Below are 25,251 nucleotides of genomic sequence, written 5' to 3'. Positions count from 1 at the left end.
AACATATTTAAGATTTTAAAAAAGCATGATGAATAGAACTTGTTCATCTGTGCCTCGAAAGACAGCTAGCTCTACATCAAAAATGATACCCAAATTCCTAACTTTGGAGACTGGTTTCGGAGGCGAGCTCAGAGTCTGGTCACCAGGCGTGACCCCAGATGTTGGCCTCCTTCCCCAAAAAAATAAACCTCAGTTGTTTGGGAGCTTTTTTTTTTTGTAATTGGTCAGCCACCTCACTCACATTATTTGAGATTGACAACACAATTTGCATATCGTCTTCGTACGCTACAATGGCACCTTTTGAACGCAGCCTTCCAAAAATGAAACAAGGAGATCCAGGGCTGACCCAGCAATCCTGATGTCCGGTAGTCGTTTGATCAAACCTCATGGCTCACCCACTGTTATGAAAGCAACAGACAGATCCAAAAGGATCACTGCGGCCTTCCCTCCTGCACCCACAATAGATCTTATTTCTTCTGAGACTGTTATCAATGCAGTTTCAGTACTATGGTTTGGTCTGAAACCAAACTGCACTTCATTTATTTAATATATTATTTGTTTCAAGATAGTCTACTAGCATTTTATTGAGATGTTTTTTCAATACCTTTTGCAGAGAAAGGCGGCTGAGAGATAGGCCTGTAATTATTCTTAATCATAGGGTCTGTGGAGAGTTTTTATTTTTTTAAGGAGTGTTTTTTAGGAGTGGAAGCACAGGGGCTTTCTTCAAATCCTCAGGAAAGTGTCCCTCTTTAAAAATAGTATTACATACATTTGTAAGAAGTGGAGCTACTGTATTAACTGCACCATGCATACATTTGAGCGGACAGGGGTATGAAGGGGCTCCTGATTTAGTACAAATAATTCATTCAATTAACTGATCAACCGTTAAAGAACAGAAGTTACAAAGCTCAGCATTATTGAGCGCTAGAGTAGAAATCTTATCCTCCACTTTCTGAGAGACAGAAGCATCAAAATTGTTATATACTGCTTCCACCTTTTCTTTAAAGAAAATGGGAAATTTGTCACAGAATAACTGACTTGGAGGAGGACCACCTGTGCGGGGGGGGGCTTATAAGCGAACATACAGTTTTAAAAAGCTCGTTTGAAGAGTTTGCCGCACGAGTGACATCAATATAAAATTTTGTTTTTTCTTCAACTATTAGTTTCTTACACACCTGAATACAGCTTTTATACCTCTTTCTTTTGAACTTATTTTATTTAGATCTCTAGACTTTCTCTTGCCTCCGGCATTTCTGATTGATTTCTCTTAATTTAAGAGAAAGCCAGGGAGCAATGGGATTAGACCTCAACGTTCTTATATTTTTAACCGGCATCAAGTTGGAGACAGTTTCCTGTATCCATTTCGAGTATTTAACAGCTGCATCATTAGGATTTCCAATTAATAAAGGTAACAAGGCCTTATGGCTTTCTCCCCAGCTCCAATTTGTGTATTTTATTCCACATCAGTCTCTTTTTTTTTATCTTCTCATTCCGATTAACTTGAGGCTTAAAGAATTAATTCCAAACTAAAGTGGATGGCATTGTGGTCTGACCATATAATTGGCGATACTGCCTCAACCTTTAGTTTAGAATGACTGGAAATAATTCCATCTAAAATGTGGTCTGCTTCACCAGTAGCTGTAACTACCAGTTGATTAAGATTAAAACAATGCAGTATTGCTTTTAGCAGTATTACTTCTTTATTTCCTAAATTATCTAAATGAATATTGAGGTCTCCTAATACTGTGAAGTTAGGACAAGCTATGCTAGTCTCAATGACGTTACTAATAGCTTCTAAAAATTCAGATTAGGGACCAGGCAGACTATAAAATCAGAACACCATGGAAGAAGAGCCTCACAATCCGTTAATTCTACAGGTTTGCATTTGACGTCTAGCGAGTTTTGATAAACTACGGCAGTACCTCCTCCACGCGTCCCAGTATGATCAAGCCTACTGGCAGCATAGGCGTTAGGCAGAGCTATAACAAAACCTGTGTTAGAAGCCTTGTCTGACCAGGCTTCAGTTGGAAATACAAGCAGAGGCGAGTAGGTTTCTAGAAACTATAGAAACTCATACTTAATTTTAATAAGCAACCGTGAATTGATCAGAAAACAATAAAACATTTTAGTAGCAGGAATAGAGGTAACTTGTGCGATAAAAGGTTCAGCTGTAGAAACCAATTTCTCCAATCTGCAGCTGAAATCACGGCCATCACATTTGAAACTTTCACTCGTACCAAAATTACAATTAACAGTCCTTCATATCTGAAGGATTTAGTAGCAACAACTATTCCCTTGAGTATTTTATCCGAGTAAGAGAGCCAGGGCACCTGGCACGGTCTTAGCGTGGATTGGCAGACAGGTTTGCCTCTGGCACGCCATTAGCATGCCCGCAGCATGGTGGCACTGGCACCTTACTGCCACATTTGGCAGATGGGACTCTTCAAGTATAAGCAAAAAGGCCTAAGCACTCATGCATCCTTACTGGAGCTACATATAAGGACTGGACTACTCGAGAAACAAGAAGACAAATGCATTAATCTTGGGAAGTACATGACCAGAACAGTAGTAGTACAGCTCAAGTACACAAGATGAGGTTCAGTCACGCCAACAGCCCAGCTCTTTCCTTCTGCCATGAGGTGAAACTTGAGGTAGTTACCGCCTGGTCAATGCTTGTTAGCTCATTCAAACAGGGAGAAACTGCATGCCAACAGCTGATAAATGGTTGCATCAGGGGTAAGCAGCAAGGACACTTACCGCAAGAAGCAAGGCCCGTGCCAGGCCTCATTAAGGATCCTGATTGCAGGAACTCTCCCGGACGTGTCCTCACAGCCACGGCAACGCCAGATTTCGGCACCTGCAAATACACACAGCGGCAACAGATTAAAGGAGACTTGGGGGCAAAATACATTGGATGCTTAAGCAAAAGACCTTCAGGAAACGTTGGAGTAAAGCAAGTCTTACAAGGCCCACCACTAAAAGGATTTCTAGAGTAGAGCAACACAGAACAAAAACCATGGAATAACTAGTGACAAATTCGAGGACTATAAAGAGGTATAGTGTGTGGGAAGGCATAATGGAATATAGATCACAAATAGCATTTTAAAAGCACTGCCAATGGACTACACTTTTCAAGCTGAATGCTAGAAATGTAAATAATGGGGGGGGGGGGGACACTACACTCAATGCTACAGCATATTGTCATTTCAGTACACTATCACCGATATAATTATTATAAGATATTTGTAAACTGGAACGAAAGGTTCTCAGGTGATCAAGGGGCGTTCCTAAAAGTAGGGCAATCTGGGGGCAGAGCCACGCTGGCAACCAACATGGCCGGCGACGCGAAGTTAACTTGGCACTGGTGCCGGCCGAGAAGCAGGACAGCGTGAGGAATGTGTGAGGAAGAATCGGGACCGTTGGGAAGCGTGAGATCAGAGACCCGACGGGGGCCTTCCCTGGCCTACCATGAGCCCCGGAGGCCCCGCAGCGACAGGGCCCGTGGTTGAGACTGGGGCGAGGGGCGGGAGGGCCGCACGGTACCGCCTGAGATGTTGAGCGGCCCCTCCGTGACTGACTGGGGGGGCTGGAGCCCCACTACCGTCCCGCTTGAGATAACACGCGATGAGCTGTGCCCTTCACAGCCTCCCCTGTGCTCCAGAGGCCCCGTGGTGAGGCCTGGAGGAGTGGGCTTGCTGCCTGAGCACTGCGGGGCGGGCTCCAGCTGGCAGCCCGCTTGGAAGAGAGAAAAGGTGAGCAGTGGAGCTGGGGCCCCCGGGCGCAGCCTAGTTGATGTGAGGGGAGCCCCCCTGACAGTATAAAAGTCACCATCCTGCACATAATTCCTCTTTTTAAAAAACTAAATAAATAAATCAAATTTTAAAAAAAACTGAAGACTCCAGTCGTCGGTGAAGTCTCCTCAGGGACCGAAGCTGGCTGATCTGTGGTGGCTGGCTGATCTGTGGTGGCTGCCTTCCCTCTCCCCTTAGCGATCATACGCCTACACGGACCAGAGGGAGAGGGGGGGGGGGGGGGGGGGGAGGGAGGGGGGTTTACAACTTCACCTCTACCTTTGTGGTAGAACGTGCCCATAGAACTCTGGGACCACACCCTGTGCCAGCGGCGCCGCCAAGACCTATACTGGCCAGCATGCTGAATTTCAGGGACTGGGTTGCTGCCCTACGCCTTGCAAGGGAAAATGGCCCCCTGCAGTATCAGAGTATGATGGTATCAATAGTCCCTGATTTCACGATCGCTGTCCAGGATGCGCGGCGCAAGTTCGCAGACGCTAAATCACAACTACACAAGCTAGGCATTCACTATGGAATGTTATAGCTGGCGTGGCTGCGAATTGACATTAATGGTAAAACGTGCATTCTGGAGAACCCATCTGACGCCCTGGAATTTTGTAAAAACATTTCCAAATGACGTGACAGGGGCTCTGGGATCATACCCACGGGCTCCCCGCCCAACACACAAAATTCAGCCAGCATGGACATGTTTCTGGGCGAGTAGCCCAGCGGGACTGACTGGGCGCCAGGGATGCAGTTGCCGGTGGGCACGGCCTACACGCACCCAGATAATGCAACTGAATTGCTCAAAAGACAGAAAAGGTAGTGCACTGGACTGACGCGCTGGACCCTTTAGAACTTTATCATAGATAGATCCTAATTCAGTGGGGGGATGCCCGTCGTAGTATTTTTTCTATTGTTGGGGATTCACCAGGCAGCTTTTTGCTGCGTGTGGGTGTTGGGTTGCACAATGATTAACATAATTGCTGTTTAATCCATTCCACGTTATTGTTTTATTACACCGAGTGCTAATTCTTGTAATGGACGGGTGTAGATCTAACAGGCGGACGGACCTGGAAGCCGTCTTTATATCCTGGAATATCCGAAGATTCAATAATACCCGCAATGGCAAGCAAGTGCTGCAATACCTAAATAGCCATGGGGTACAGATAGCATTCTTGCAAGAGATCCACCTACCACCACGAGACACGCACAAATTTGCAGTTAGTTGGGGTCCCCACAGGTACGTCTCCTGTTATAGCTCATATTCCCAAGGGGTCTGTATATTGATACACTGTCGCGCCACAGCATGCGGCATGAGCCGAACATTCGGCTCGGGCCGCAGCACGCGGTCTGAAGACACGCCGCATCCCCAGCCTGCTGTGCACATTACGAGGCCCCAAATTGGGCATGGAGCCTCGTTCTTTCCTTGCGCGACGCGCTTCCAGGCAGGTCTGACCTCCCCCCACTCACCTGTTCTTCTTCTTTTTCTCCTGTCTTTTCAGTGTGCCGCCCTTTATGTTTTTTCCTTTTTCCCCATATTACCCCTCTCTTCCCAGCATGCCTTTGTTCCCTACTCTGTATGGCTCCTAGTCCATTATGTTCTATGTGTTTTTCCCTATCTAATATGGTGTCCTTGTACTTCCTGTTGGTCGCTTCCTGTTTGTTGGTATTTAAGGGCTGTGATTCTTTCTCTCCTTGCGCTGCAACACTTTCTGTTTGGATGGTGTCTTTGCTCCTGCTTCCTCGTATTCGATACTGGCTAACGTCTGTTCCAGTGTTTTTTCCTGTACTTTTGCTCTTGTATTTACCTATTAATTTGCTCCATTTTCAGGAACCTTTCCTTTTTGGAGGTTTTTTTCCCCTTTCAGGTTTTTTTTCCCCTCTGGCACTACTTCTGAAGGACACGGCCTGCTCTTGGCGTTTCCCACTGCCTGCAGAAAGGTGGCTACCAGAAAGAGTCGCCCCTACCTGGGCCAAGGCCGAACATTCAGGAACAAGATCCTCGCCACTCGTTCTACGGACTCCAGGTTAAAGCAGCGCGTAAGTCGTGACATACATAGGAACCTGCAATTCCATCCAGTCTCCACCTCAGTGGATGAACAGGGTAGATATCTACTGGTGGCAGGTTCGCTGGCTGGGCACCGGCTCCTGTTGGTTAATGTCTATGCCCGAAACACTGACGACCCAGATTATTTCCATACCCTGCTGTCCTGAAGAGACCAAATATCAGCAGGTCACATTATTATGGGCGGGGACTTTAATATGATCATGGATACACTCCGTGACACCACAGCGGTAAACTCCACCATTAAACCTGGATCATTGCAAATCCTGCAAGACAGCTGTGAGGTCCACGGACTACAGGATCCCAGGCACATACAAAACATGCACACCTCGGATTATACATTCTACTCTGCTCCATAAAAACCGATGGACACGAATAGCCTTCTGGCTGTTCTCGAGTGCTACTGCACTTTGGGTGAGCCACATCGCACACTTCCCACGCATACTGTGGGACCACTCCTCAGTTAAGCTTCTCTGTAGGATTCCGCATTCAGTTCCGCAAGAGCATAGATGGAGATTTCCCACCTTGGCATTACAAGACATGCTCTTTCACACAGAGATACAAACAGCGATCGCAGAGTATTTTGACATAAATAAAGGGACAGTGACCTCTTACACCACCTTATGGGAAGCCTCCAAAGCAAATGCAAGGGGGGGTCTGCATAGCGAAACCAACTGGAGTACTGCGTGACATCCGCAGCAGTCTGTCCAGAGAGGTAAATACACTAGCCGAACTGGATCGCACTGATGCGCAGAGTCACATGCAAAGTAACAAGAGCAGGAGGGCATCACTAGTGGAGGAATTCTGAGATCTCGCCGAGTGCAAAGCTCAATACTTAGGCAAGTATGCTAACGCCCAGTGGTATGGAGAGTTGGAGCGGCCAGGTCGTACCCTGGCAAACCCAGGGTACGTACCCTTCTGATACCCTCCAGAGCCCCCTCGCATATACCTGAGCTGTAAGCAGCAGACTGCAGTAACTGACACAGCTGGGATACAATCGGAATTTCTTGCTTATTACACGCAATTATGTCCAACCAAAACGTTGAGACAGCCACCCTGACACAATATCTTGATGAAATAGCCATGGTGTGGCTTACAGACACGCAACAAGTTTTTGAATGATCCATTCACATGTGACGAGATTGTCCATGCGATTGAGGCTTTGGATGGTCCAGGGGCCCCTGTGCTCGATGACTTCACTGGTGCCTTTTACGAGGCAAATAAGACAATACTAGCATCACACCTACTGGAAGTGTAGAGGCACTGGAATCTAGTGTACTACCACCAACGCTAAGAGAATCAGTAATTACCCTTCTGCCCAAGCCAGACAAAGACTGAACAAAATGCAGCTCGTATAGACCAATTTCTCTATTAAACTTTGATAATAAAATGTTGGCCAAGCTACTGGCAACACGACCATCCCTATTAATGGCTAGCGTTATATCATCAGCACAATCGGGATTTATCCCACATTGGTCAACGGCCTTGTTCGCCACGCTTAATAGAGTCTACCCCGCGGTTCCCGCAACATTGGCACTCCTGGACGCGGAAAAGGCGTTTGACTCCGAGTGGCCATTTCTGATGGGGACTCTCTATAAGCTGGGCATCCCTCGCAGATTCCTCTCTCTGATCACACTCCTATATACGGAGCCAATAGCCAGACTCAGAATTTAATGGTACCCTGTCCCCAGCCTTCCCGATTTTGTGATGTACGCTGCAAGGGTGCCTGTTGTCCCATCTACATTTTTTTTTTTTTTTTAAATCGCCATGGATCCATTGGTACGACACCTCCAAGAAAAACATATGCGTAGAGGACTAAAATTCAAAACAGGTCCATTACTTATATCACTATATGCAGACAATGTGCTGCTATTCTTGAGGAACCCTGAGGATAATTTAGACCCTATCTTACAAGCGGTTGCCCGATTTGGTACATACTCTGGGCTGCGAGTTAACTGGTTCAAATCCGAAATTCTCTCACTCACAGACAAGACATCGCCTGGCCGATCACTTTTCCGGCTGATGTGGTGTGGTGAGCACGTTAAATACCTGGGAGTGTACGTACATAGGGGCAGGAATCATGTGATCAGACTCAATTATGGGACTGCCCTGGACATACTGTCCGCGCAAGTAGAGAGACGGGTCTGCCTTCCACTTTCTATGGCAGGCCGTATAGCCATTAATAAAATGGTTGTCCGCCCCCCTGTTTCTATATCTGTTCACAAACATTCCTATACCACTCTAACTCATTTTTCGTGGAATTTAGGAGACTCCTTACACGACTAATCTGGGTGGATAAGCGCCCCAGGATCCGTTGGGATGTATTGACACTTTTCTATGAACGCGGTGGGTTGGGGGTTCCACACTTCCAGTTGTATTACATAGTTGCGCAAAGCCATTTTGCATCACACTGGTACCACTCAGATGCCAGGTTGCAATTCAACATACCGGAAAGGGACCTTGCCTCTCCAATTCCCCTGCAGTCTCTCCTCCCAGAGGGATACCCAATAGACCCCAATGACATATTAACAGTCTCGACCACCTGTTGGCCATGGCGCAAGCTAGCCATACTTCTCCAAGTGGACCAGCTTTATTCCCTCGCATTACCCTTACCAAATCATACATGGCTCCCTATTACGAGTGACCATCGTACACTATCCAAATTTTCTCCGCACACTCTCGGCGACCTCTTCCCAGCGGCGGGGGGAAAATTTTTTTCAAGAACGGAGGACACAAGATTCACCATTACAACCAACATGGACCACTTCGTACTTGGGCACCTCCAAAGCGCCCTGAGGGCATTGATCCCCACATACCCCCAAGCGCCAGATGACTTAAAGCCTCCGACTCTGCTGATCACAGATACTGAAGGGGACAGACTGGTGTACAGATTATGGGCCATATGTACGAACACATTTTCCCATTGACACAGAATGGGAAAAACCCTTTGCTACATCTGGCCGTATATCACATGTACCTTACCCAGTTACCTACCCATGACACAAGCTACGCGCCACCTGGGGGTAGGAAAATAGGACGACCGATTACGGATAAAATATGGGCCGCATGCTGCTCACAAACTCGATTAATTTCTATGAACCACAGACTCATACATTATAAAATTACTACGACTGGTATATGTGACGCCAGCGGCCACAGCCAAACTGGATCCCATATGCTCACCAAAGTGCCCCAAGTGTCTGGCAACCCCAGCAGATTTGGCTCACGACATGGACATGCCCCCTGTTGGCATAATACTGGCGAGACATTTTAATCAAAATATCCTTAATGATAGAAGTTACACAGGATTCCTGCCCTATGCTCGCACTTATGGGTCATGTAGCTGATGTCTCCCAATCTGTCAGACAGTATACGGCGCTAGCCTTGCTCCTAGCGAAACGCGAACTTGCCATACACTAGTGCCGTAAAAAAAACACCTACAACGGAAGCATGGCTGCGCAGTCTTATCTATTGTGATACCACTAATGAGTTACATGCAGAGCTTCATTCACCCAGATCACGCCCCAAAAAGATATGGCAACCCCAGCGTAATTATCTGATAGCTGCTGATTCAGATTCAACATAGGACAGTACCGGGGCGGCCACTCGCGGGGACCGGGACACACAGAAGACAATGTAGCGCATGCAGAACCAAACCCGGACAACACCTGTATACCTGCCACGCGCATACTCTCAAAATGGTTGGAATATTGTAATGCCTGTGTCCACATGGATGATGTAAGGTTTGGCCTCTAAGGTTATATCCTAACTTGAAGTATTAGCAGCAATATGTGTTTCTTTGTCGCTTTGTTTTATCTTCTATAGAAAAATTATTTGTAAAAAAAACAAAAAATGTAATTAAAAAAGTAGGGCAGTTTAATAAACGCAATTTAGACGCTAGAAAGGGCCCTTTACTACACAAACACAAAATGTTTTACACAACAACAAGGCAGGGACTGCAAGTGGTACTAGGATTCTATTTATTTGATCCCACTTCTTTTCTCCTCCTCTCTGTGAACGTTGCCCGACACATCGACCCATGCCCTCGAAAAAATACTACCTGGCGCTATATAAATGCACATCACATATACATTTTATTTATTTTCAACCAGTGTTCTGAAAAGCACTTTGGTGCTTCTTGGAGATGAGGCACATAATAAAATAACAAACATAACAGAATAAATGACTTCACTAGGATCCACAACAGTCGAACTGCTTGTCTTCCTGTCCTTTTTGTTCGTTTTTTTAACCCAAACCAGGGATGCTGCTCTCACCATTTTAAATAACTTTTAAATCAACACAACCAAACATATTATTGCACAAAGGACTGGACATACCCATAACCCGACCTCAATTCCCTTTTGTGCCACCCCAAGGCAGTAGTTTATTACAAAGGCACTGTCAGGGTCGAGGTACAGGTATCACTGACATAGCCCAATACCCACTTGGTGACTAGTCAAATAACCCGTGTTAAAACAAAATGACAAACTCGACTCAAGCATGATATGGCAAATGATGAGCCCAAAAACTGAGGACTTTTTGCAGCCAATGTAACTTTCTTTATTACGAGGAAAATGAAGGTATCAAGATAAACACTAATGAAAATGAACGTTTTACCCAATACCACACCTACTGTTTTACTCACGTAGTGCTACAAACGTATGGAAGAATCTTGGAAACTCCGTTCACCACAACTAAGGGATTCACAATCATTTCTATCTCCCCAAAAATCATTGTTTGACCTATTTCATTGATTCCCTCAATGATCACTTCCTGCCCAGTACTTTACCTATCAGTCTGGTTTCCCATCCTATAGGTGACTCACCTGTGAGCACATTACTACTTCTCCCCATCTGTGACTGCCAGATAGGGACCATCCCGCTCCTTCCACTCCGAGAGAAGAAACCGCACTGGTGACTGGTGCGGGGCTATTGTAAAAGCTTCTTAATCTGCCGACCACAGTACATTCCTCCACGGAGACAAAGTACTCCAATTCACCACTCGTTTTCTTTTCCACCAACCACTTCAGTCCACCATGGAACCCATTAAGACAACAGGTGTTTTTACTGCTATACCAAAGCAGGCCCTATACAAAAACTGTCAGGCAAGTTCACAATTTGATCCACAGCCAGGCTCAACTAGCTCCCCTCGATCACAAGACCAAGGAACACCCTCAGCTTTCAGTCTTACAAAATCTGATCTGATCAAAATCCTGGTTCTCCAACAAAACCCCGCTGTGAGGCACAAACCACCCTGTTCGTGCCCTCTGCGATGGACGGTAAAGTACTGACCCCACAAGCAGAACCCTCGGTCTTCTGGCTGAACGTTTACAGGCACTGCCCAAAAGACAACAAGGGAAACATGATAAATGCAGAATATTTATAGTCAGCTACCTCTCAATTCACCAAATTGTGTGTGATTGTTGCAGAACTCTGTGGAGGAGTACCCAAGGAGCAGTTTTCACTTGGCAGACGCCGAAAGATAACTGTACACGACAAGCAGCTTCCTTCAGCCCACCTGGTGTAGATCCGACACAAAGTACATCCCATATATTATTAGGATTAATAAACAGACCTGTTGACACCAATTTCCAGTCAGTGGAGTTTACAGGCAACTTACTTTGAAAAAGATAGTTAAAGTCCTAGGCAGAACTAGAAACAAGTCTCAAATAAAAATCACATAGACGTACAGACACTTGAGATTTTAAAATGCAGGACGCTGACAAGATAAAGCATTGGGCTAAGTGCTCGCTGCTGACATCGAGAAACCTGCAGGTTACAAGCTCATATCCCAGCAATCCTATCGAACTGTGGATCCTGGGGAGGCTAAAAGAGCGCCAATTACGTGGGTATTAGTAACAGATGCAATTCAAAGAATTTAGAAACGGCATTAGAATAGAGTACAGAGTGTCCCTTTTCATTAGCAGGAAGACACTGCCCTGGACGTACAGCGTGGGTGTGACAGCCTGCGGTCCAGCTCTCGTTCAATAACATCAGGCGATGCTCATGGGGCAGCGAGGGCTGATAACTGCTCGTTCACGGAAGGCACAGCTATAAAAAGTTTATATTTTCAGTGAGAAAACGTGGCTGGCGCCGAGGCCTGGTGGCAAGCCTCTGGACCTAGAAGGGCATGGGTTAGCAGGTCTGAGAAGAGACGATATGTACGTTTGGTAACGACGGCGCTAGTGGAAATCGTTTTCTCAGCAGATATTTTGCTGGAGACAAAGCAGTGCATGCAGGCTGGCATCCTGGATTATTTTTCATGCTGGCACAGCAGTCCTGTGCCAATGCTCGGTGCGTGTGGCTCCCGGCTATGCCCAAAGCCCAATGGACACAATCGCACCAAACGATTACCGCACGCAAGGGCATGGGGCATGTTAAAATAAACATGACAAAATGCTGTGGCATGAACCATACATGCAGATGAATCGGGTGTGCTATTATTACCCTTGCTGGGGAAGGTGAGAGCCATCATGTCTGACAGGAGGTATTGCCTCTTGTGAGTCACAGTCCATGTCCACACTCTCCGGTAGTAAAAAGCATAGTAGGCTGTCCACCTCTGCAAATACACTACTATCCTGGCACTGCTAAGATGTGTATATGTTTAATCATGTAAACAGGAGTGCGTACATGAGCTGTCAAATGTACTAATAAAAACAAATACACAGGAAATAAATAAAAGCATAGTAACACCTGCAATACACATCTTCCTGATCCAATAAAAAAACAACCTATATTAGAAAAAAAAGCTATGAGGAACTATGGAAGGTGTTCTAGTAATATTTACAATCTGCTCGACCTTGTGGCTGATTATTATGCCACCAGAGTGCCTCAACTGTATTGTAATAAGTCTACCAAACATTTACTCGATAAACCTCCTTTCTACTTATCCGTTAGAGCAGGCATCATGTAGAGTTTGAGAAGGAAAAGTTGGATATTGCTCGCATCTGACACTGAAAGTAGGAAATGACATAATTTATTTTAATCGCTTAATACTGGGCGTTTGCTCCCAAGTCATGTGTACACTAAAAAAAAAAAGAAAAAAAAAAACACACACACACAAGGGGTAAACCTAGTCAATAATTTGAGAGAGAAAAAAAAAAGTATTGAAAGACTCATCTGTAGTTGATCTGCATGCACCAGAAAGTCACATTCACTGAGAATCAAAAACACATTACACTTGTAAACAGTAAAGTGAAACCTAGTTCTGGTTTGGAGGGGGGCGGGGAGATCCAACACACATTGACAGTTTAGTCTTCCACTGCTTTCATAGCACCCTGCGTGGCTCCTTAACTGCATGTCCTGAGGTTTATATGCCCTTTACACCACGACTGAATATTGTCATTCCCCTGGCTTGCAGAAGAATAGAAGATGCATAATTTGGATGTATCAACGGCACATGAAAAACAAAATGATAAACCAATTTGAAGTCAATTGACTAGCCCCGAAGAAGTCCTATGTTAAAGGACGAAACACGTTGGCTGTTGCTGCTACGAACATATGTATTGTTGGAAAAGAGAAAAGAATAAAGAGACAATTTGTATAATATCACATCAAGGAACTAGACACTGAAATATTATTGGTGGTGGTGCACTACCATTGTTCTAAATGGTGCTTTTCCTTTTGTTTAAAGGACCACACCTTGGCAGCAGGTGTTGGTTTGAGTGCACACAAAGAATAATAGAACCGTTTTATACTTGGAGAAGTGTTGGTTAGGTGCGTTGATTGGTAGCCTGCTGCTGCACCTTTTGAGAATATTGCATACTCCGGTGGAGCCTGTTGATTTTCTTCCCCTACATTTAGTATTATCTGCCCGAGACAGATGTAGGTTGGTATCCCGACTTTACTACACCTTACTGCAACTGCGGCCCACTGGCGTGGAGAAATCTAGAGTTGCTTGGGACACTCCAAATAAAACGTGGTATTATTTCTGTACTTAAACTAAACTGGTCTCCAATAACCACTGACACAAGCTACTTCATTATAAATATTAACACTGTGACTATACAACACTGAAAGCTTTAGCTAGACTTGACCCCACAAGACAGCATCACTGCCCTAAATGTAAAACGGACCGAGCTGATTTTGCATATTTGTAATGGAACTGTAATGTGATTAAATCATATGGGCTGAAGAGTTTCTCCACGACATCCATCATGATCAAACGGATACTTGACCCAGACCTACTAATGGCCCTGCTAAGTTACGTGAAACCCTTATCCCCCGGCCTGCAGCGCTTTACTGCCATCACGCTACTACTAGCTAAATGGCAAACAGCTCTACACTGGGGAAGTAGCAGACGGCCAACCATTGCTAGTCGGCTCCGGGATATGACATATTAAGACATCACCAGTGAAGTCTTTGCCTCCCTACAAATTCCATTCCGAAGAAAATATGGCAGCCGCTTAGTGGTTACCTCTTAACATTTGATCCTGATGTGGAGCACAATACTACTAACTGACGTATCCTTCCCTGCCTTATGGTCTGTATTGTATGTGAATAATTTAATGCAAGTACTATACGGAACCTGATGTGATGCGTTATGTTGGTCAGTGTATGCCTGTCACATAGGTATTTTTTTTCAATTCAGCTTCCTTTTTAAGCCCCTCATGACAGGAATGTCATTTCCTGCTCCAAAATGTGTAGTTTGTTTATCTAAAAAAAAGATAAATAAAATATTAAAAAAACACATTCCACAAAATGATACATTAGTTAATACCCAGACAAAATGAAATGTGTGTTACATAATGAAGCTGCTAAGTTTATTTTTCTAATTGTCTGGAACACGTCAAATAAAACAAACAAAAGCAGTGGCATTTTCGCCAGTGAACACCCCAAAGAACTGCACCAAAAGTACATTTAGACCAAGGAGCAGACATTCACAGAGAAACGATTGATGTATCACAACATCAAAAACACAAATGAACTAAACACGTGAGAACACAGACCATAACAGCAGCAGGCACACAGGCAAAATATAATGCTGCATGCACAGCCATTTTACAAACATATATGGAAAGGACACATTCAGAAAGAGCAGCTCTGTAGCTTGCAGCATACTTTACTTGACGATTTAGGCTGTTAAGCCTTTACCTGGTGCTAAGCCCTTTCTTGGATGTTTGAAGTAGTCTGCACGTAAACCTTCATAACTTTTTCCACAAAAGTATGCATACCAAATTTGCGTCTCCCTCCACCCAGCATCCTGGGTATTCTAAAGCTGCCCAGGGTTTGTAGATTCCCATGGACGTAATTGAGAAAATAGCCAAAATATACCTACATTGATTTTCGTTTGTTTTTATTTTAATGGGAAAATGCTGTGGAAGAAAGCATATTTGTTTTCCTAAAAATGGCAACAATTACCCATTTTCTGTGCTGGGATCTCCATCTTGCAAGCTTTCAGAAACATGCACAGTTTAATAAAAACAAAACATTTTTTTACGACTGTTTTACATTTTTCTAAGAGGTAGTCTATATTCCTATTTTTTGTGGTTTCAACCTACTGGGCATAGTTGCCACCCAGTAGATCATGGTAATGGGGCACTTTCGGGCAAGGCGTCCCTCTCCAATACTGCAGCTAGTACTGGGTCACTGCACCACTCCACTCTCAGCGCCTTGTTCACAGGTGAAAAAGCTGGTTGCGCTGGGTGTTTCTGTGGCTGCCGTCTTCATGTAACCATAATAAACCCGGTTTGTGAGCACAACTCGCCAGAGCGCACGTCATTTTTACTGGGAGCGGAGTGGTCCATTGACCCAGTGTTAGCTGCAGATACTGTGGTAAGTCTAATTGATGATGGAAGAGTCGAGATTTTAGTCAGTAAGAAAGTCAAAGGGACCGTGCTCTGGACTAATGTATTGGCACAAAAGATTTCTTGTCTCACTGCTAGTTTTTCATTCTGAGCAATCAGAAGATAAGAGCGGCGGGCCAGCTTATTACTGTAAAACCACAGGGCAAGGCAGTGCTTGAAAAATCTAGCTACTCTCCGTGTTCAACCAGCAACACAGGATTTATGAAGCCAAAACAGGAAGGCAATGACAAGACCAGTTTTAATTCAATATTAAAATCTGATGTTAGGTTCACATTCAACAAGTGGTTATCAAATGTATACCTGGTGCAGAGCACTAACAAGCAAGAATATAGCCTAGTATTACAACCTTTTGGCTTTGTCATTGCTTTTGTCATGCTTTTTGTTAAAAAAAAAAAAAAAACACGTTCCTGTTGAGGGAGGGGTTGTGTCCTCGTAAATATAAAAATAAAATTGCCTAAAACTATTTGTTTTTGGTTTCAAAAAGCACACAGCCATACAAGTACCTGTCACTGGGAACTATGTTCTGTGTAGATGTGCTCCTTGTGAAAAGCTGAATGTTGTCACTCACAGTGAAATGATCCAGTGGGTGAAGTGAATGACCCACTGTACCAAGCTGAATGCTGTAATGGCCAGAAGAAAAAGTGATGAAGTGGCATGAATGAAAGCCCCTAGAAATAAACATTATATTTAAGGGGCCAAAACCTTATGTACCTTGTATAATATTTAAGGGTCCAGGGCCTAGGTGCCGCCACAAACATTATTTTGGGGAGGGGTGTGTGATCCCCCTACCGAGCCACATTTTGGCCCAGGATCCTATCCCTCCGGCCTGATTTATTTATTTTTTTTAAAGGGAGAGAAGTTCTTATAGCTCCCCCTCTCAGAGCCATCTTTACACTCTAGGTACCTGGGCGATAGATTTTTTGTATTTCGAGGAGAGGGGCATGGGTCCTCCTCCGAGGGCCATCCGATGGCCCTGCTGACACATCAACCAGGGCCTGATGGTAGCAGTGTCCCGGGGACCCCTTCCCCCACAGGGAAACTGTTTCCTACCTGGGAGAGTAAATAAAAAAATCATCCCCCTCCAACTTGCAGCCTTTATCGGGTGCAGACACCGCAAAGAAACAGTGAGATGCCTGAAGGAAGAAATAACATATTGCCATAAGCACGAAACAGAGAGGCAAAAGAAAAAAGCAGTGCGCCGACACCAAGGTATACGGTCAATCATGCAATAATTAATGTAACATGGTCAGTCTCCACGGGGGGACAAAACAGCCTCAAGGCAAGACAAACCTAAAGCATTTACCTAATAAACCAAAGGAATTTTGAAAGGCAGGCCTAGAAATGAATGAAAGTGATGAGCGTGCTGAAAGCCCACAGAAGTAGATTACAGCATGCCGTGAAACATCACAAGCGCGCTGCCTAGGCTCGACTTAGAAAGGTGGCTGCTCCGGGTGGGCACCCAGGGTATTAAATAAAATTGAAAAAGAAAAAAGCGCCCCTTTGTGTGCTGGTTTGAGGATCATAAGTGGGGTCCTTGGGCATGTTGTGGGTGTCCCGGGTTGACAATGGGACACCAAATAACTATATATATATACACACACATATGCTCAATTATTATTTACTGATCCAAGAAAGGAGCATCCCATATTTCTCTGTGTGGCCTGTTAATTAAATATTTAGATTTGGTGGGGGGCAGTGCCCATAGAAGGGGTGGGGGGCACCAATAAGCATTTTTTTGTTTAACTATCTGGAGGGCTGCAGGGACTGCAGCCACCCCTCCCTCCCTCCACTGCAACATTTATAGATAAAAAAAAAAAAAAAAACACATCACATAGTAAGGTCATTGACTGCATGACCTCGGAAGAGCATACCATATTTTTTTTTTTAAGCACACCGAGCTACAGCTTTATGCTCTTCAGTTGAGGTGCAGGGCCCCCCTGTGGCTGGTTCCATGGCTGCACAGTGTGGCCTGGAAATTGTTTACAAAAAAAAAAAAAAAAAAAGACTCAAAGACATGTTTAGTGTGTTTTTTTTAAAAGGTTTACTGAAAATATGTTGTGATTATTAAAAATTGCCATGTGTAAATTTATAAAATATACATTTGATTATAGTTCTTGGTAACTGACACTTGATAAAGCCAATAGGACAGCTAATTTTTCTATTTTGTTGTTCTGAACCTTTGATAATGCCAGTTGGTCTGCCTTAGTTAAAATGACACCTTTTATATTGTTGCAAGACAGTCAGTCGTGCGCAGCAGAGGGTGTGGGCGCTTATGGCAGGATCGCTGCAGGGGCTGACCAAAGGCCAAGAGCTGGATCCAACCCCACACTTTACATAGCCAAAGGCCGTGCACAGCAGGGGGCTAGGCGCCCAACCACACAACACGCATGGCGATGGACATCTTCGTTTACAGCAAAAACATAAATGAATAAATAAATAATACAAATTCACTTTAAAAAGGTTAACGCAATGTTATAGTATACGAATTGTAATATGCTCCTTTACATTTAAAAAAAAACAAAAAAAAACAAATTCACTTGTGTCCTGAAGTAACTATAACTCATGCTCTACTGTGCACTGCTAATTACCTCACACAATACATCACACCCATGACCTGTTTGTTTACATCATTGCAACATCTGAAATTACATCACTTATGACAACACTGCACAGCCGGGCTGTGAGTTATTAGTTACTTTAGGGCGTGAGTTATAGTTACTTGAGATAACTATACCTGGTGAATTTCAATTGGGGGGGGGGAACAGGACCATAATTGTACAAAGCGCAGCCGATCCTCACACCACATTGTAAAAGAGAGTAAAATACGTATGTGTCTATAGTCTGTATAACTGCTGTTTATTGTTATTAATTCAATCTATAAAATCAATTTTAAAAAATAATTATGAAAAAACGGAGCGTGGTAGAATAAGCAGAAAATGAAAGATATGCTATGATCACCAATGGGAATAATCCACGCCAAGAGTGAGTAAATGGTGTGATCTCAGATCAGGAGATTTCAAAGATCTAAGTTCTTTGGACAGATCAAAAAGGGAATGCAATGAGCCAGGGATAAGAAAGATAGGACTCCAAAGCGTATAAGTTAGAATGTGGGCCTAGGTAAAGGAGATTGGGCGAGACAACTAACGACTCTGAGGGTGCAAAACACACAGGTTAATGGTTACCGAACACAAGAGATTTCTGTGTGTGCACTTCTGGCCTGATTGGTCCTTGTCCTCACCGTTTATCTTAGACCTCTTGAAACTTTCAGAAATCCGCAAAAAGTAAAAACGTCATAAGAAGCAAATATGTGCCCTTCTTATTTGTGCTACAACGGACCCCTTTTTCAGTCATGCGGCGAAACACTGATCAAAGTAAAAAGTGACTGAGCTTCTGCAGGTTAATGTCTTACCCTTAAGGAGATGGTGGTTTCCTAACATAGAATGTTTAAAACAAACAAATTTGCTGCTGCTGACAGCGCAGAACAACAACCTAGGGTGCAACGACCCAAGAACGAGAGTCACTCAGCATCAAAGGTATGCAAAAACATACCCAACTTAAAGATTTTACAAGGGAAAAACATTATACTCCTAACACGAACAAACGCATTAACAACCTACCAAAACAATGCTGAAATATCTGACTGGCTGCCCAAACACTGCAGTCTTCGAAGTCACTCATCAAGCAAAGCATGAATGAGTAAAGCGTTGCATTCTTAGTGCTAATGCACGAAGCACTCCCTATTTTTTAAGAGAGAAAAGATGATGATCAACAATTGGAATGGTGAAGCCACCTCCTGTGGGGCTAAGAAAAAAACATTCCACTGTGCTAGCGACACTTCGACTGTGAATTAAAATAAGCTCACGTGACTTCTTCCACAATTTACGATAGCAGCCATAGCAAAAAAAATAAAAAATAAAAATAAAAAAAAAGAAACACAGGGACCCCTGAAACAAAATCACAGGCATTTAGAGATATAGGGACAACTGAAGGTTCTTGCAAATGAAGTGAGTTGATCTTGATCTGAATCAAATTTCTAGCAAAAAGTGCGGCCCCAATAGCAACGTTTTGTGGAAGATTGTTTTAAATTGTAGTTGCGTGTAATACTCGGTCCTCTAATATTCTATGAAATCTAATGCTACCTTGTTAGCCTGTTGAGCTCATATTCTTACCAACATAAAAAGTCTTATAATGACAAGCCTACTTTGAACTCTGCCTACTAACATTGTGCACAATCATATATGCTTTCTAGATACCCTGACATACTAAACAATGTTCAACCCTTGCTGGACCAGTTCACAGTGGCCAACAACTACCTGAATATAACAGAGAAGCGAATATAAGAAAAACGGTTCCACTGAAACCAAGGAATTACTTTTTCAGCTCGGGGCAACCTAGAAGCAGTCACTCCTAAACTGATACTTGAACAGCGCAAGACCACAGCATACAGAGAAGTCCATGCCAAGCCTCATCATGTGAACTCTCTTTAACGATGCCCAACAAGACCAGACACCTATAAGATCGCTCCCTCTTGACTAAAAGCAGCTGGGCAGTAAAAGGGTAACATAGCTCCTGTGTAAAGAAAACAGTACTTCCCCCAACAGTCAGAAAACGTAAAAATGACTACCTCACTTGATAATACCTAGTCCGAAAAGCTCCACTCAACTTCGCCAAGAAAATCTCCATCTCCTTTCCTAGAAGGACAAATGGGTCTGAAAAGGCCTAAATACTCGCCACCAAAGCGAGCCAATCATCTGACACTTCAATACATGTGTTTGGGGGCTACAAAGTCTTTTCAGCAAAGGAAGTCAAATGGTCCCAATTTGAATGACTACATTGTTGCTCGGAGGTCCACCTCCCAAAGAAAAAGTTGAAGTAAAATGCCATTACAGAAAAGCATTTATGGATAATATCTACAGCACGCAACAATTATAAAACACAAAAACATTACTTCAAAAAATACCGCCAGCACATTCTATTTACTCGACAGAAGTGAAAAGCATGTGTTTTTATGTTCTAACAAAGGGTTTTAAATGTTTTCACTTTGAGTGAGATATATGCTGAAGCAGCCCATTAAATTTAAGAGCAGTACATGCAACTTGCATTAGGAGAAAATTTCCAAACGGTCTTTCCGCAATCATATGTGAGACTTGTGTTTGTTGTTTTTGTACAGCGCTCACTGAGGCGGGGCGCTACTAAAAAAAAATGAACATGATCTCAAATACCATAATTCCTTTTGTGTTTCACCGACATCAGGATGAGGCCGTAAAACAAAAAGTTTAGCAATATTAAGAACACATAACTTCTTAAACTATTCGCTTTATTCATTGTTCTGTTTCATCTCTGTTTGACAGCTGCCGTGACAGGCTTACTTGTAAAGACATAAGAGTGTATGTACTTTGCTTATAGCTTAGGGTTCCAGGTATTTGTTAAAAAATGAAAAAGTTGATTTGCTTGGGTGTTTTTGATTGGGCGTGGGTTACACGCAAGTGCCAGGAAGGGCCAGTTGTGACGAGGCGTACTCTGTCATGGCAATTCTGTGGCTTGCTCGGGCCATCACTACTTAGAGTAAATTCAGAGTTAAGTCTAAACTCTTACCCCCCCCTCCCAAAAAAAGGGATGGAAGTCAAAACGGAGGGAAAGAAATAACACTGATTAGGGTGAGAGGGCAGATTGGGAGAGAAAGGGTGGGGAAGATTTAGAGCAAGTGGACAGCTTGCCAAAGGGAATGAGGTTAAGGCGATCTACACGAATGAAGGGTGACAGTCAGTCCCTTGCCCATGCAAAGGGTGTTTGATCCAGAAAAGATGTGTGCAGGCCCCAGTCAAATGTTGGGAGAGGTTATTGGTTCATGGCAAGGACGGGGAGTTCTGCACTATATCAAGGGGGCTCCAGGGGCAGAGTGCCTGGTTTACGGAAATGTGAGTAGGGAGGGGCGGTGAAGGTAACAGTCTTGAGTGAGGGGGCGGGGGAGGCAAGGGCACTGGCCCATGGGAAGGTGGCTAATGGTCCCTGAGGATGGAGGGCTTGGACCAGGTATAATGACACTAGTCAATGGGCGGTTGCTACTCACTCGCTACATCCAACAGAATACCCCTTCCTCATCACTCGATGTTGTCCTCCTCTACCTCAACCCCCACCAGCTCACTTCAATTGTTCATAACTTCCACAAACCCCGTGGCGTCGCACTTCCCAACCCACCACTGACCTCCCGACTTCTCCGAGGCCGTCTCCTCACCAGCCACCGTCCCCGGACTCGCTTCCTCCATGCCCGGTTACTTAGGACCGTTCACTCCTAAACTTCATGCTCCGCTTTCTGCGCTGCGGGGAGGTTCGTGACGTCACGCGGTGACATTCCAGTACGGAGCCCGGTGAGGATCAAACCACACCTGAGAGGGTAGGGGTGGGTCTGCGATAGCAGAAACCACGCCCTCTATTCTGGAAAACCGCGCCTACTCAGGGAAACGCTCCCAAACCACACCCCCGTCCCACAGAGCAGATTAGTGCAACGGCCCTTCCCTTTTGTGAATGGGCGTGTCCCAACTTCGGCCATGTTGAGGCCAGGCGTGAGTGTAAGGTGTACTTAAATTCAGCCGCGCCTTTACGAACACAAGGTAGGCGGCGCCTCACGGTCCTCGCCCTGTACCGTTCCTACCCGCTCATTCAAATTAAGGCGTCGCAGTGTGGGTCAGTGCAAACAATACATTTTAGTTATGGCATGTCAGAACAGTATTGTAAAAGTATTACATGGACTCATACATAAATTACGGTTTTGGCTATTGCCCTTTTATTTTTGTGATTTTTATATAGCACCGACGTGGCCTGGAGGCATCCGAGCACTTCAGAATAATACAGTTACCTAACAATCACAGCAGGAGTACTTCTGAGATACAATTTATGAATTATCGAAATATTGATATTTTATGTTATCTGTCATTTTATAACACTCTACTTGTGAGGGCATCCACGTGCTTCTAGTAGATGTGTGGGGCAAGCCTCTCTGGCTTACTCGAAAAGCCAGATCTTCAGCTTCTTGACGTGTGCACGTTTGTGTTTCAGAGCCAGTGGAGTTCCTTGAGGTGTAGTGCTAAAGTGGAAATTAAAAGCAGATAATCACGAGTACTTAGGAGATAAGTTGTTTACAAGTACAGTTCCCAAATAATCGATAGAGGAGTGTAGAGTATTTGAACTGTAAGTATTAGGAGCCTGTGACTAAGGGCGTACTTGTGAAGGAAATTACGTAATCAATCTAAGAAGTGTCAAGGGATGGTCTTTCGGTTATTAGGATATTGGAAGTTCAGTTGAATGTTGTAGGCTGATGAGTAAAGACGTTAACTATAAGGTCCAAAGTTCAGTTGAATGTTGTAGGCTGATGAGTAAAGACGTTAACTATAAGGTCCATGTATGGTGTGTTCTTGTTCATGCTACTGGGCTGGGGAGGATGCAACAACTGAGGAATCGTGCCCCAAAGAAACAGAAGTGCTCTCCCTGAGAGTTTATAAGAAATAGCAAACTGCACCCAAGCTGAAATGAAGAAGCCTGCAGTTGGTGTATGTGGAGTGAAAGCACCATTCCAGCCTGTACGAGGCCTCGTGAAGAAGTTGAAGGCCCAACCAAGGAGCACAGTTGAAAAAGCCCACCAAGACTTACCAACCAGGCTAAGAAAAAAAAAAGGTGCTGCGCCACAACACCGAGCCATCAGTCATACAAAGAAAACGCCAAAGGCAGTGACAACCAGGTATAACCTGGCAGCAACAATCAGAGATAACACTAGAAGACAGTGATAACTAGGTACAGCATCAAAGGCAGCAACAATCAGATATAATACTAGAAGGCATTGACAACCATGTACGAGAAGTGAACTTACTCACCAGCCGTACAGCCTCCAAATAGGGCACGGTGACTCAAGAGCAAACACGGGGTATGCTTGTAAAGCTGTTGGTCGCCATAGGAACCACCAAAGCTGCATTCGGAATTGTGATTTTTTTCAGATGGCTACCACAGAAGCACTGAGTACAATTCTGCTGCTTTTCTAAAACCTCTGCCGCCAAGAAACAGAATATTTTCGCCAGCTAGACCACAGGGATTGAGACTTTCAATGACTTCATATATGCCCTGGAAGAAGTAAATGATGAGAAAATCACTAAATCCTTGAACAATCTTCCTGGGTATAGAGTAAAATAAATGAAAAAGAAACTGTCACAAACTGTGACAATGTCTTACCATCAAATCAAGAAAGCGTTAGGAGTCCAGTTCAACTGGATGCCAAACATCAACTATGAAAGGTACATTTTCAATCAAGAAAGACAGCAAGTTGTTGAAACGATGGATGCGTTTACTGAAAGACTTGATGTGCTCATCAAAAATTGCAGATTTAGTGAATTTAATAGTGAAGAAGACATGCGCCTCAGAGTCATTGATGGTTGTTTGTTGGGCTCATTTAGGGGATGCATTTTGCGAGAGACACCCAGTCTAGAAAAGGTATAATTGCTGCTAGAGCTGAAGAACAAGCCAAGAGGCTTGAAGAGTAAACACAAACACCAAGCAGATGGCTGTAAGTCGACACCTCCAGTTAAAGGAGGACTATGTTTGCGATGTGGGTTTTCATTTCCACATGGAAGTAGATGTCCAGCCATCGGACAGACATGTGCAGGGTGCGGAAAAGATAACAGGGCAGTTTGCAAAAGAGAATCCAAATGCGTCACAGCGAGACCAGAAAATGGATGCAAGAAGGTTCCAGAAGCGCTCTTGCCACGCCCTCAAAGACAAAAAGCAACCTCAACTTCAACAGGTGGAAACTAAATGTAGTGGATAGTCTTCAAGTTCATCCTGCAAGGATCACTCAACACCATCATCGAGTGACAGTGAAGAGGGTGAACGTGCAAAGATTATGTCTAAAAAAGAATGACATGCATATGTGGGCCTTGCCACGTGTAAAGAGGACAAGCAAATAATTAAAACAAGTGAGATAATGAAACAGAAGAACTCTTATGGACATTGCTTCAAGATCAAACTAAAAGTCAACGGTTGTCCCATAACGTTTGTAATTGACAACGGTGCATTGATCAACATCGCTGCATTAGACCAGTTTGACAGTTTGTCTCGTATACCGTGACCCACATCGTCCAATGCGAAGGTGTACACATGGGCTGCTTCCAAACTATTGCGGAGTCAAGGATCGTTCATAGTGATCCTGCAGCATAAGAAGAATCTGTGCAGGCCTCAATTCACATTTTACAAGGTACTCCATCTAGTGCATGCCTACTTAGCTTTGCAACTGCTATTGACATGGGGCTGATGTCCATCAATTACAACTTTAATACACAACTTGAGATTGTGAGTCGGTTACCGTCACTGTTTCAAGGTCTAGGAATGGTCAGAACGATGAAGGTGCAATGTCCCATCAACAAAGACATCAGGCCTTTTGTACAAAGACATCGCAGGATAGCATTTCATCTACAAGAAGCAGTTGAGAATGAGCTAGAAGCGTTGCTGAAACATGATATTATTGAGCACTCTACTGGTGTCACGCCATGGGTGTCGCCCATCGTGGTAGTACCAAAAAAGGACAAAGGTGGTGCAGTGTGTAT

The 25,251-nt window shown here is 44.2% G+C and overlaps 1 protein-coding gene across 1 annotated transcript in view; it reads right to left on the bottom strand.

The window, feature by feature from the left end:
- Window positions 1-22,024, bottom strand: part of LIMK2 (LIM domain kinase 2) — a 249,863-nt gene extending 227,839 nt beyond the window's left edge. The window contains exons 1-2 of the mRNA XM_069215065.1: window positions 21,870-22,024; window positions 2,758-2,857 (exon numbers count right to left, since the gene is read on the bottom strand). Of these exons, the coding sequence (XP_069071166.1) occupies window positions 2,758-2,857; window positions 21,870-21,930 (161 nt within the window). The 5' untranslated portion in view covers window positions 21,931-22,024. The remainder of the gene's footprint in view (window positions 1-2,757; window positions 2,858-21,869) is intronic.
- Window positions 22,025-25,251: the final 3,227 nt, after the last annotated feature.

Source organism: Pleurodeles waltl, chromosome 11 (assembly GCF_031143425.1).
Source record: "Pleurodeles waltl isolate 20211129_DDA chromosome 11, aPleWal1.hap1.20221129, whole genome shotgun sequence".
NCBI lineage: Eukaryota > Metazoa > Chordata > Amphibia > Caudata > Salamandridae > Pleurodeles > Pleurodeles waltl.
Note: the sequence above shows the minus strand (reverse complement) of the source record. Positions and strands in the feature narration are given on the sequence as shown.